We start from the raw sequence: 14,341 nt of genomic DNA, 5'->3' as shown, positions 1-14,341 counted from the left end.
TAGCTGTACCTAGACTTCTTGCTGGAGTCCTCTGACCCACCTTTCAGCAGTAATCCAGCCAGGGGAGTCTGTCAAAACTTGTGGCAACTCCTTCCATGACTGGGTTCCTCCCTGTGGAAATAATGAACTCAGAGCAAGAAGAAGGCAGCTGATTTGCATCCAGTTCTTGTCCCTGTGAAGAGTAATGATGTAATGTGCTAGGGCACATACCTAGACCTAGAGGCTAAAATGTCCTCTCGGGTCCCACAGTATAGAGATAGCTCAAGGACATCCACTGGGAACACACCACTGTCTGTACTGTCAATTAGCTAAAAAAAATCTGGCTGGAGCAGTAATCCAATTGAAATAGCTGCATTTACACATATCTGTGACAAAATGTTCTCCCCTTATCTCACATCTACCCAACAGCTAGGAAAAGGAAATTCTGTCCAAAATAGCCATAAATGTAGTATTTAAGTTCAGAGGCAGATTAAAACAAAAAACAAACCACTGTATATGCAGATATTTAATGTAAGAAGATTGTATTAAAAGGTAACCCCTAGACTTTTCTCTGGAAATTTAAAGACATTAGCATATGGGTATGATAATTAATTACCTGAACGATGACACTCCAGGAGGCTTTCAGTAACATAGGAAAACATAAAGAGCTCTAAACTCAATGGAAACATTTGTGAAACTATCTCTACTATTAATAGCCTTTGTTAAGAGAAAAATGTACAAACTGTGCTACTCTGTAGTGCTTTTCCCAGCATTGTGGAGCACGTTACCTTGCTGTGGTAAACAGTTCCTTTGAAAGAAATGTATAAGAAAACCTGTTGTTGTTCTGCCTGAAAGCACATACCTGTTCCAAAGTGCACACACACATTCACATTCAAATTATGCCCCACATTAGTGATATTTTACAATCTGCAGCATGCGAGCACATAGTATTTTGTGATCCATTCAAATTCACTCTTATTCAGAATACAAAGAAATGTATTTTCCCTGCTCTAATTGTCAGGATTCAAAATTATCAGCAACACAATGGGCCCAAACTACTGTAACTGCTGGGCCATTTAGAGCTTCATTGGTGGCTGGCTGAATAGGCCAGGATTACCGTAAGAGCAGCTGCTGCTGTTATGCCCTCCTAAAATGCAACATTTGTAGGAAAGCGTGGATACTGCCCATATTCTTTCCTGATAAATGTGGTGGTGGTACATGCAAACACACACCCAGACTGCTTTTTTGCTCTGATTGCAGCTTGTTTCTTTCTTTTGTCTGGTGGGCTTTTCAATTTCTGTCGACCAGTAGACCATGCCAAATGTCCCCCTAAAGGTCTCCGCTCACCAGGCCGTCAGGAGCCCACAGGTGTCTCCAATTTGGATTCAGTTTCCACCACTGAATTATATGTGTGTGCATGTGAATGAAGATCAGCTTGGACCATGGAAATAAAAAACACATTTTCTTGGCTTTTTTTTACACTGTAATTTTAACATCTGTTCTGCAGATTTAAGAAGTTTGACAATAAGTATGTGAAGAAAATCTTAATTCGGGAACACCAGCCCAAATCCAGCATTGTGTCATTGTACAAAAAGATGGAGATAAAACTGGCCATTGAGATGGCTGAGAGTGGCATGAAAATTTCAGAAGCACCTGCAGCTTCTTTACAGTGAGTACTGACTTCCTGACCCATTGCAGAGCAGGGACAGGAAGGAAAGCGACAAAAATGAGGAAATACCCAAGGGATTTTATGACTTCAATAGAAAGGCAAGAAAAAAAGGCAGCTATGAAAACAGAAGTTGTTGTTTGTGCTGGCAATTTGGTGCTTATCGTATTTGAACTTTGGCTCTTTGTTCACAGAGTGAAAATTAAAAACAGAAGCATTTTCTCTGTTTCTCTTCAATGATGGGCAGTTCTGAAGAGGAATCATAAGCCAGGTGCAGAAGCCACTCTAGCTGCTTTAAATCACAGCAGTGGCTCAAGGTGGCCATACTTGTCACTTAGCTGGCTAGTGGGTTTTGCTCATCACTCCCAGGTGCTGGGAGACCTGAAGGAGAACTTGGAGCACAGGTCATGACTCCATTATCCCAGGAACAAATTTTTGCAGTGAGCAGATTTCCTGGTAGCATTCGCAATTTTTGCTGATTCAGCTTGAGTCCTTCAAAATGTCTTGACATATTTTGGCACTTGTGTACCAGATTAAACATTAAGAGCAGCCCTGCAGAGGACTTAGGGGTACGGGTGGATGAAAAGCTGGACATGATCTGAGAATGTGTTCTTGCAGCTCAGAAAGCCAAGAGTATCTGAGGCTGCATCAAAAGAGGCATGGCCAGTAGAGCAAGGGAGGTGATTATTCCCCTCTGCTCTGGGGAGACTGCAACTGGAGAAATGTGTCCAGTTCTGAAGGCCTCAGCACAGAAAAGACATGGGATGTGGGAGCAAGCCCAAAGGAGGCCCACAGAAATGTTCAGAGGGCAGGAGCACCTCTCCTATGAGGAAAGGCTGGGAGAGCTGTGGCTGTTCAGCCTGGAGAAGAGAAGACTCAAAGGAGATTTTGTAGTGGCCTCCTAGTACCTATAAAAAAGACAATTGGCTTTTAATAGGCCTTGCAGCAATAGGGATAAAACTAAAAGACAGTAGACTCAGACTAGATATAATAAATTTTTTATTCTGAGGGTGGTGAAACACTGGAAAATGTTGCCCAGGGATGTGGTAGAAGCCCCAGTCCTGGAAACCTTCAAGGTCAGGTTGGATAGGACGTTGAGAAACTTGTTCTAGCTTATTGCAGGGGTTTGGACTAGATGACCTTTAAAAGCCCCTTCCCACTCAAACCATTAAGTGATTCCATGGTTCTATGAAACAGTAATGCAACCTACAGTCAGCAAGACCATGAGAGAAAGCTGGTGGGATCTCAAGACCCATCACTGAGGGAATGGCCCTCTAGGAGAAAAGTCTGTATAAATCCTGAATGAAATCCTGCATACTTTAACTGCTGGGCATGTGTTCATCACCACCTTGCAAACTACTGTCCAGAGTGTGGGTATTACTAATGGCTCTTGACCCCACAAAAGCTTTCCTGGGCTCTTGCTGGCCACTTTTGCTGCTTCTGCCTACTTTCTTGCTGCATCCTTCAACCCCTCTCCATTTTGCAGCAGTCTCTGACAGGACCTGGAGTATTTTCTTTTTTGAATTGTCATCTCAGCCTATACCAGAAAATCCAAATACCATACCAACTGGACATTAAATTAGAATCTCCATTGAATCTTTGTCTTAACCATGTTAAGCTTCATCTGCTTTCTTGAAAATGATGTCAGCATGCAGTGTGAGACCTAGCCCTTTTCCTTCTAAAGTACTCTTTGCTGAACGGATGGTATTAAAAAGATTGTGTGTCTGTCAGGCTCCTTTCTGTCTGCTCTATTCCCTTTGCTGTTCTAAGCCAAGAGAAAATGTGCCAGCTTAGTAGACAATCTATGACAATCAAGACACATTTTTATTCTTTTCTCTAGGGAAAGAGAAAATAGGAGAAATTTCTTCAGCATAGTTCAGAAATTCTCTACCAAGTTGAAAATTTAGGTTGAAAAATATTCTATAATAAACAGCTGATATGATGCACTAATTTTTGCAAGCTCTACACTGACTTTAGTTGAATTCTATTGTGCATCAAACTCTGATGCACAGATTATCCTCCTGAGACGGCTTTTTTAAAAATGAAGTGTCATCTTCCAAAAACAAAGTGCAGCCTGTGGCTCAGAAACATCTTGTTTCCTGGAGGCTGAGAGTGTTCTAGGAATCTAAGATTTTTTACAGCTCTTTTCAGTGGTAGGGGTCCACTGCTGAGCACTGGAGGAGACAGGATAGTGAGCCAGTTATTGGATCTTTGGTCTGAACCAATGCCACAGTTCTTTTATCTCCATTGTCTGGGAAAGCTCACTAGGTCTTTTGACCAGTTCTGCAGCATTTAGGCACATGAGGGCAAGTAGCAGATCAAAGCAGATCTCCTCTCTGAAATAGCATTATTCTGAGAAAATTCATCCATGATGGTGAGATTCCTGAGGGCGGAATGGGTGTCCAACATGCAGGAAGTATTTCCAGTATGAACCAGAGAAACTTGCACACAGGCTGTGCAACAAGGGATCCACATTTGAATGAAAACAGAGGATTTGGTTATGATGTTTTGGAGAATATAATGATTGGAAATAAGAATAGAAGTGGCAAAAACAGAGTCAAATACTATCAAAACTGTGTTGGTATGGCTGTTTTTTGGATGAAATATGTCCATTAGAGATGGATGGCTTGACACTGAGCTTACTTCATATTACTGCAATGCTGACTTTAGTGGGAGTAAATCTTTGAATGTATCAATATAACACATATAAGAATGTAGTGCTGTGTTGTTATTTCTAGTGGTGCAGTTGTGCCTGGTGAATGTTACTGCTTTCACAGAACTATTGATGATTGATTTAAATATAATAAATAAAAATAATCTTACAAGGTTTGTAGACAGTGTTTTATTTTCTTTATGTATCAACTATCTCCATGTCTATAGAAGAAAGAGATGCTGTCATGGTAGTCATTACAGTCATTACATATTATCATTTCAGTATTTTCTGCTGTGCTGTGCTTTATTGCACCATGCTGAAAGTTTCAATAAGAAAAAAAAACTTCAATAAGGAATTTAATGGGTCTGGTAACATAACAAACTTGTCAGTGGTTTTTTGCAAGTTCTTTTTAAATGTATTGTGTTGTCTGTTGTAAAATGTAAAAGTGATCTGTGCCTCATTTCCATACCTGTGCATTGTTATCTGTTGGGTAGGTTAATATCTAATCCCATGAAAGGAATACACATCTTTAATTTGTGCTCCAGAACAATACAGCCTATCTTCATTCTGTTTGTTCTCTTGCTATCCTAGCTCAACTGAAACTCAGGAAATTTTATTTATTGCATTTAAATCACTTTAAGAGCAACAGACAATAGTTTAAGAAGATTGCTTAGCTGAGAACAAAGATTTGCAATTACTTTTTTTTATTATTATTTTTTTTTAAGAAGCAAGACAGCAAAACAGAAAGGAAAAAACCAGAAACAACAAACTGAACTCAGACTGATTCATTCTGGGTGATCACTATCTATTTCCCTTTCTTTAACTGGGAATTCAGCCAAACACTAACTCTCTCATGGGCTGACTGATTTGGAAAAAGCAGTTAATGTTTCACAGCAGCCCTACTCCATTGTTTTTCTAGTGAAAAAGCCAGGCAGCTTAAAAGTGACTGTGGACTACTTGTCACAGTTTGTAAAAAGTACTAAGATGACTATCTTTTGGGTAGTTCTTTCATATACAATAGAAAAACAGGGTCAGTAGCAAGGAAACCCTATATGTCCTTCTCACCACAGGGCAGGTCTCTTGGACTCCTTTACTGACATATGCTTTACTTTTTAAGGATTTTCTGCACTTCCCTTTCTCAAAGAAGTAAAGGGACAGAGGACTGAAAGGCCCAGACTGCCAAACCATGCTGAGGAATGTATTCAGACAGAGGAGGAAACCTGCAGTGCCCTCCTGAATGTATAGCTGGTTGTTGCCCAATCTAATCCTTAAATCCAAACTTCCTTATGAAGCTTTAGGAAAAGGAGAGTTTCTGCTACTGTGGATGGGGTGTATGGGTGCTTAGGGCCCACTCTGACTAGCTGGTATATTGATAAAACATGGTAAAGAGCAAAATCTGATTTTTTTAAATTTGCCTTTGGATGATTTGGTGGTGTCACTGCTGTCTGAAAGGCTCTTCATAGGTGCCTGTTCCAGCACTAAAAAGCAACCATGCATCATTTCATGGCAATGGTATTTAATCACCTAATTAATATTGTATTTAAACTTCTATTTACAGGAGTGTTAGAAATCAGCATGTGCACAGGCTCAGCCCCTCAGAGGTGGAGTCCATGAGAGATGTCCTGGCCCATAACCTATACCAAGTGCGACAGAGGGTGCGTAAGTAAAAGAGAGCTGCTGCCTCTCCTGGGCTATTTGCAGACTGAACACTGGTGTTTGCCCTCCCCATACCAAAGCCATGGCAGGTGGGAACACATTGCTGGGAGAAGGGGAAGAAGGGGAAGGAGCTCTGGCTTGAGGATCCCCCCTGGATGGGGAAAATGAAACCATTTTTTATTTTTCCCCATCAGCTTTTCACCCAGGTGACTACACAAAAAGCCAGGAAAACCTGTGACTGAGCTCTAGAGGTCAGGCTTTGCTAGCTGCACACCTCTCTCTGATTCAGAAAACACCTTCCCGAGGCTGCCACCCCTCTGCAGTGTGGGCTTGGGGGAAGGTCTCCTCCCCTGATGAGGAGGTTGGCAGGGCAGGCATCCTGCAGACCATGGCTGGATGGAAGTTGGACAGACAGATGAGGGGTCAGAGAATCATATCATGGTTTTGGTTTGAAAAGACCTTTAAGATCACTGAATCCAACCTTTAACCCAGCACTGCCAGGGCCACCACTAAACCGTGTCCCTGAGCACTACATCTACACTTCCTTTAAATAACTCCAGGGATGGTGACTCCATCACTTCCCTGGGCAGCCCCTTCAGCCTGAGAACCCTTTCAGTGAAGAAATTTTTCCTAATATCCAATTTAAACCTCCTCTGGCACAACTTGAGGCTTTTTCCTCTGTTCTATTACTTGCTACTTGGGAGAAGAGACCAATCCCTACCTTGCTACAACCCCCTTTCAGATAGAGAGTGTTAAGGTCTCCCTTCAGCTTCCTTTTCTCCAGACTGAAGAACCCCAGTTTCCACAGCCACTCCTTGTGAGATGGATGCAGGACTCTGTGGGAGGCAGAGGGCTGGCAGGTCACCAGCAGCAGTGAAACTCCTTTGTGGAGGTGGGTGGACCAGCAGCAGTAAACATTGCATCGCCCAAAGTCACCTGAGAGTTGGGCTGGTAAATCCTCCCTCTTTGTGGAAGCAACAGTTTGCACTTGCCACAGGAGGAAGGAGGAAAAAAAAAATTAACCAACCACCTCCTCTCCTCTCCTCTCCTCTCCTCTCCTCTCCTCTCCTCTCCTCTCCTCTCCTCTCCTCTCCTCTCCTCTCCTCTCCTCTCCTCTCCTCTCCTCTCCTCTCCTCTCCTCTCCTCTCCTCTCCTCTCCTCTCCTCTCCTCTCCTCTCCTCTCCTCTCCTCTCCTCTCCTCTCCTCTCCTCTCCTCTCCTCTCCTCTCCTCTCCTCTCCTCTCCTCTCCTCTCCTCTCCTCTCCTCTCCTCTCCTCTCCTCTCCTCTCCTCTCCTCTCCTCTCCTCTCCTCTCATCTCCTCTCCTCTCCTCTCCTCTCCTCCTCCCCCCAAAAAAGTAAAATGGGGAAAATAAAACCTCAGAAGGGATTTGCTGTGCTGAAATTTGCACTGATTCTGATGCATCCCAAGGTATTAGGTCTCATTACTCCAGTCCTGATCCCAGAATATGCAACTGAGTGCTCTTGTACAGTGATAAATGGTAAAGGATATATTGCAGTAACCTTGAAATTGTGCACATTTACAGGACTAACTTGTGTAACACACATTTTCTAGAAAATGCTAGGTCCAGCTCATTTAAATGTGTCATTATTAATATGATTTTCATTCCTAATATAGTTTGATTTGCCATTGACACTTATCCCTATGATATTAATTTCTTATCTCACCAGCAACAATCTGCTTATATGGCTGTCTTTTAGACTTCTGAAATGAACTGTCTTCAGAATCAATTACAGTAATGACTATTTGTACCAGCTGCTTCCTGTGTGGTTTTCAGGACCGTGTGCATTTGGAAATGAAATATTGGAAGTAAAATAATGCCACTTCTAATGCTTTACTTTCAACTCTGAAGGCCTGGTAATGCTCTGCCTCATCAGGCTGATTTTACAAGGACCCTTTCACATGAAACTGAGATCAGTTTCTGCCCTTTATAAGAGGGCTTATAAACATAGGTGATTTTTTCTTTTTAAGAAAGATAATTATTTCCCACATTTCACTAGATGTATGCTATAAATTAAAAAACTTGTCCTTAAAAGATGTTCAGTTTTAAGGTAAAATTAAGATGCAGTTTGCCTAAGTATGGAAAGCAAACAGCTCTGCACCTCATCTCACCTGTACTCCTCTTAACATGGTATTTTGCTCCTGGGCAAGTTTGCAGCTTGCTCCTGGCTCAGTAATATTAGTACTAAGGTTCAGAGATGGGTTAACAAGCTACTCTCTTGGGATCTGCCCCAGATCCACAGCTCCCAATTCTGTGTTGAGAAGAGGGATGACAAAGAGAGGACAAGCCCAGAGATGTTAACAGCTTTGTGTAGGTAGTTGTACTTTTATGGTGTACTTCATGCAAGCAAGACTCTATCAAAAATGTCATCAAAATGCAGCCCTTGTGGTCTGACACTTATAGTTATGTTGATACTTCCTCCTGTTTTGTTCTGTAGCAGTGAGGTTAGTGGGAAGCTACATTTTTCCACATGATAGCAAAGACACCCGTGGTGAGTTGGTTGCAGAGCCCGTGCAGGAGTCCCCTTGGTGCCGTGATTGAGAAGACTGTGCATGGTTATCCACATTGCAAGTGTAAATAAAATAATGAGTGCACTTGATGTTGCAGGCACCAACATACAGCAGACATAACCTGGCTACCAACACCAATGAGAAACAAGCCCAAGAAATCCTCATCCGTCGGCAGCACAGCCTGAGGCAGAGTTGCAGAAAGGGAAACAGCTTACCTTGGGGTGGACAGGTACCTGTTACATAAACTCCTATTCATGTAAAAAATTCCCCTGCTTCTCTCTAAATGAGGAGAGAGACACCTGTTTGCATATGCTTATTGATATAATTAAAATGGATGGTTCCCCCAGTGCCCTCATGCAGCATCAAAGAAGAGCGAGCTTCACTTAGCATGTGGACAGCAACTTTTTTATGTCCTGCTTTTATGTTTTGTTCAGAAAGAAGCGACTATGTCTGTAAGTAGTAAAATAATGTAACCTGTATTGTTTTGGCATGTGCAGAATATAGTATTATCACAGTTATGTGAATTTGTGGACTCACAGAAGTCCTTATGCACAAGCCCTTGACAATTTGTGCTGACAGTTTGGGCTCTCAATCACTAAGAGTAAGATTTGTCTGGCCAAATGTAGACACTGGAGAGCATAGGCATTTGCAACTGAGATAATCACAGTTATGAAAGCAAGTTCTTGATGGGTATACTAATTTTATTTAAAGCTATCACCTGAAATCAGAAAGGCTAATCGTAGAAGAAAATATTTCTTACCACTGACTATAGAAAGAATCTAAGCCTATAACATGAGACATTGACATTTTCACTGAAGATGACATTGAGTTCAACCCACCCAAGCCAAGCATTGATCTCATTCACACTTCTCTAAATTTGGGTGTGAAGTTGCAGAGGCACAGTAGAAAAAGCATATAACCATCCCTTTCTACACTCCCACCAAGTAAGTGTGAATTATGGAGGCAGTCATGGGCACTGTACATGTTTCTATCTCCATACACAGGCTGGCACCAAGGAGGTACGGTACCTCTCCCTGCCCCAGGGACCCAGTCAGCACACCAGACGAAAAGCCAAGCGTGTTACTTTTACAGGTAATACAAATGCTTTCCTTTGTATCCTGCTCCAGCAATTGCGTGGATTTAATAGTACTAAATGAATACCTACATGGAAGTCTCTGGTCTCTTTAAAAGAACTACACCCTTCTCTCCTATCTTTTTAATCTCTGTTATTTGTATGGTCATTAGCACAGCAGTTTCTAACTCATTCCAGTACCACCTAGTTTTCTCCTTTTTGCCTCTTGCACAAATATTCTTGTGACTCCTGCAGCATGGCCTGGCAAGAAAACAAATTATCTGTTCCCTGCAGCCCCACAAACACAATTATACCCAGAATTGTCACAAGCTGCTGAGCTCAAGGCTGCTCTAGCTCCATCTCCCTTGGTCCCACAGGTGTCATGGCTGAGCAGGTATTCCCAACAGGCACACACCCAGCACGATTCAGTGCACACATACACAGGGATGAACACACAGGGCAGCACTGACAAGCCACAGACAGCACTCACACAAATGGAAACAGCACCAATGTCCTCATGCTTGTCCCCACTCCGGCTGATCAGGACTACAGACTGTTAGAGGAACATGCATGATACCTGAATCCTCCAGAAACTGGTTTTATACACATACTCCACCCAGTAGCTGTCCCTGGACCTTCCATCTCCCCAGCTGGTGGCATAGAATTATAGAATTGGCTGGATTGGAAGGGACCTCTGAGATCATCAAGTCCAACCCTTGATCCACAACCACTGCAGTTACCAGACCATGGCACTGAGTGCCACATCCAGTCTCTTTTTAAATATCTCCAGGGACGGAGAATCCGCTACTTTCCTGGGCAGCCCATTCCAATGTCTTTCTCATGTCCAACCTAAACCTCCCCTGGCACAACTTGAGACCGTGCCCTCTTGTCTTGCTGAGAGTTGCCTGGGGAAAGAGACCAACCCCCACCTGGCTACACCCTCCTTTCAGGGAGTTGTAGAGGGTGATGAGGTCTCCCCTGAGCCTCCTCTTCTCCAGGCTGAACAGCCCCAACTCCCTCAGCCTCACCTCACAGGACTTGTGCTGGAGTCTGCACCCCTGGGGATACAGCCCCATGGCAGCACCCTGTACTCAGACCTGTACCTGTGTCAAAAGCTTGGACAACAAAGGCTTTTTCCTGCAGGTGCAAAATTATTATTATTTTTTTTCTTTCTGTTTTACTGTGAAAGAGATGAAAGAAAAAGAGATCTGTGTAGGCAAACCGTCCCCTTGGGGCTGGGCACTCACACCTGATAGAAGAAGAAAAGCAACCCATAGAATCTATTCAGAGGGAAAAATCCAAGTTACTCAAGGGAATTTATTTTATTTTTTTCTGTGCAGCTGATTCTTTTCTGTTCTGTTTGTCAGGATGGCATGGTGGGGATATATCTTCCTAAAAGACTGAAGTAGCTCTACACAGAAGCCTCAGACCTGAAAGTTTTTCAGACACTGTCAAAGGACCAAGTGCTGCTATAGCAGACAGGAACATTATTTCAGTGGGGAGAGGAGAAAATTCTGAAGCAGTGAAGGCAGGAGCCCTTTACTGGTAGCTAAGCCTGAATTTGGGCACTGCCTTGTGATTAATCCAGATATTTAGACTTATTGGTCTAGCTTCTAGGTTCATTGTGCAGCATTCACACACCTTTAAATAACTTTAAATAATTCCTCTCACAAGCTGTGTTCAGAAGGGATGAATTGCTCTCAGGAACTAAGAAGAGAAATACTCAGTATGTAGGAAATTAGGGTGACAGCATCATATATGCACATACATATTTAACAGAGATAAATACAACCACTTCTGTTTCTGCCTGCAAGTCCTCCTGGAACAAGCATCCTCCACCAAGTTTATTTCATGTCTTACATAGCACGTGCAGAAAATTTGGTAACTAAGAGGTCAGAAGTGACTACAAACAGAGCCTTAAACTGCCTATCAGATCTTTCTGCCATTCATACAAACGAATGAGTTCTTTGACAGTACATGTAACTTGTACATTGTAGCGGGGAAGCCCCCAAAGGCCTAAGTAGGCAGCCTTCAAACCTGAGAATACCTTTCCTATTTTACTGCTGGTAGTGTGGTAAGCCCAGAACTTACTGTGTGGTGGCCTAACAGGAGCAGATTCTGCTGCTAAAAGAAATCTGTGGCCCTGTTTGGTGGAGGTAATTGCTGGTGCATGCACTCTTTGTGCAAACTGTGAAGTAAACATTAGCTTAAAATAACTAAATAGTTATTAAACTGCAGTAACTTGATAAATTTGGATTTTGTGACTATAGCCAATAAAGGTGTGCTTTAACTGCAGCAGAATGTTATCTAATTTTATTATTCATGGAGCTTTGTGTTTATCTCCCAAAACTCCCAGCTTGTTATGAGCTATTTCTTAAATGTAACTAATTTGCTAGTGCGTAGTCACACTACAAACGGTTTTAAGAAAAGTAAAAAAATATATCCTGTAAAGTCAACAGAATGAGAGAGACAGTTATTGGTCTATAGTGGGCAAATTTTTATTGTATACTTGTGGCAAAGAAAGCTGGTAGAAGCAGGTCTGACACACCCAGTGTAATCAAAATGCCCTAGAGTCAACCTCCTGGTTTCAGGTGAAACTGTTTTCTTTCCAGTGGTTAACCATAAAAAAAAAATAAATAAAAATCAAACTTGATTTTTAGTGACAGTAAAATCTTCTGCTTGGTTGCTTTGCCTTCTGCTGCAGGTTTCACAATGTTTTTCAACCATGGGACAAAGGAGACTTGAAATTTCTAGAGAATGGAAAGTTATATAAGCACTTAGAAGGCACTGAGTAGCTCTGCAATGAACTAAAAGATAGCTGAATGTGCTTATTCACTGGGGTTTTGGGCTAGAGAAAAGATCCATACAATCTTTTAAAAATCATATTTGGAATGAAAATTTAAGTTTTAGGGTTATTTTTTGTTCTTGACTGCTCTCTTATTCTATAGAAATTATTAAAAATACTTCAGTCTCCCTTCCCTTCCCTTCCCTTCCCTTCCCTTCCCTTCCCTTCCCTTCCCTTCCCTTCCCTTCCCTTCCCTTCCCTTCCCTTCCCTTCCCTTCCCTTCCCTTCCCTTCCCTTCCCTTCCCTTCCCTTCCCTTCCCTTCCCTTCCCTTCCCTTCCCTTCCCTTCCCTTCCCTTCCCTTCCCTTCCCTTCCCTTCCCTTCCCTTCCCTTCCCTTCCCTTCCCTTCCCTTTTTTTCTTCAATTTTCTTCAAAATGTGATTTATTTCTGTATTTTCCTTCAGATCACTGCAGAAGTGGCTCTGGTACTGCTTTCCCAGTGATTTTCAGACCCCAGCCCCGACTGCGGCCACTTGAAGCAAAGCACCATCAGGAAGAACTGATCCCAATGGCACACTTGGATAGACAAACAGGCTCATCCCATACGTCAGGTCAAAGAGGAAATTTAATCCCCCAGCATCGTTTCACCAGAGCAGACAATATAACTCTAATTCCCAAATCTCAACTCACTGTGGGAGATGTAGAACAGGATGAGTCAGAAGAAGAGACAGAAACATCCGTAAAGTCATTTTACATATGAGAAGAAAAAAAGAGAAATGTTTGCATCTCTAGGGACTTTGTGCACTGCTCCAGAGGAAATAACAAAGCTTTTGTATAAATCAACCACAATTTTCCTGCTGGGACCAGTGCACTCATTCTCGTATCACTTTCAAATGCTGTATCAAGGTACTTAGTGGCTTAGAGAAGACCCAAGTTCTTACATGTTTATATCAAGCTTTCCAAGAAAGCACTGCAGGAAAGAGGGGAACATGATCTTTGTAATGGTTTGGATGTGGACTTAAATGACAATAATTGTGGACATGCAATGCTACTGGTGGAAGCTGATATTGCCTTCCTCCCTTCTGTGCTATGACCTAAATCCAAAAGAAAGAAACATGAAAGGATATGCTTGACACATAAGTGTCCAGATCAGTAACTTCAGCCATTTGTCTAGAGCTTTTGACCTAAGGGTAGTTGTAATATTCCAGGAAAGAGTTAAAAGAAGAGAAGCATTTTTAGGGCACCTAAATGTCACTGAAGATGTCTGAAGTGGTACATATGTCAAAAGGATTCTTTAGTGGACACTTTCAAATCTCTTGGCATCTCAGATTTTTCTCTGCAAAAGTGCCTAAAGTCAGTTGCTGTGGTGGTCCCTGACTCCTGCTACTTTAACCAGTTTCTGTGTGCAGACACCCACCACCCATCTCCAGTTGTTTTAGGTGTATAAACGAGGCATCCTGGTGAGTACAAATCCAGAGAGGATTCTTCAGGCAGGAATGCTCTTAGGATTTCTTTTATTTGCAAATGTTGCACGGCAAGAATGTACACAATATCCTTGTGTTTCACCATGTGGGAAGCTTCACTGTGGAGTGTCTAACCTCTATTCCCCACTCCCATCTTGCCAGAGAGTGCTCAAATCAATGGGCCATTCTTCTCACTGAAACTGGAGCAGTACTGCAGATAGGGAGCAAGAAACTAGGAAAAAGGTAAAATGAGATTAACTGTAGCCTGCTGACTAGCCTTAAATAGGGACCTTGTGTTTTGCTCCAAGCTTTTTGTAAGGCAACTGCCTATACATTGTACAAAGAAACATTTGCTAAAAAAACCCAAAAACAACAAACAATAAATCAAACCAAATATACCCCCCCAACAAACAAACAAACAAAACAAAACAAACAACAAACCCCCCCCACTAACCAACCATCCAACCAAAACCTGCAAAGAAACAAACAAACAAAGCCCAAACAAAACACCACAAACAAACAAACAAACAAACAAAAA

The 14,341-nt window shown here is 42.3% G+C and overlaps 1 protein-coding gene across 1 annotated transcript in view; it reads left to right on the top strand.

The window, feature by feature from the left end:
* Positions 1-13,100, top strand: part of SLC9A4 (solute carrier family 9 member A4) — a 33,653-nt gene extending 20,553 nt beyond the window's left edge. Inside the window, exons 8-12 of the mRNA XM_071734350.1 lie at positions 1,487-1,648; positions 5,857-5,953; positions 8,582-8,713; positions 9,489-9,576; positions 12,805-13,100. Coding sequence (XP_071590451.1) covers positions 1,487-1,648; positions 5,857-5,953; positions 8,582-8,713; positions 9,489-9,576; positions 12,805-13,100 — 775 coding nt within the window. The remainder of the gene's footprint in view (positions 1-1,486; positions 1,649-5,856; positions 5,954-8,581; positions 8,714-9,488; positions 9,577-12,804) is intronic.
* Positions 13,101-14,341: the final 1,241 nt, after the last annotated feature.

The sequence above is a fragment of the Heliangelus exortis genome, chromosome 1 (assembly GCF_036169615.1).
Source record: "Heliangelus exortis chromosome 1, bHelExo1.hap1, whole genome shotgun sequence".
Lineage (NCBI taxonomy): Eukaryota > Metazoa > Chordata > Aves > Apodiformes > Trochilidae > Heliangelus > Heliangelus exortis.
Note: the sequence above shows the minus strand (reverse complement) of the source record. Positions and strands in the feature narration are given on the sequence as shown.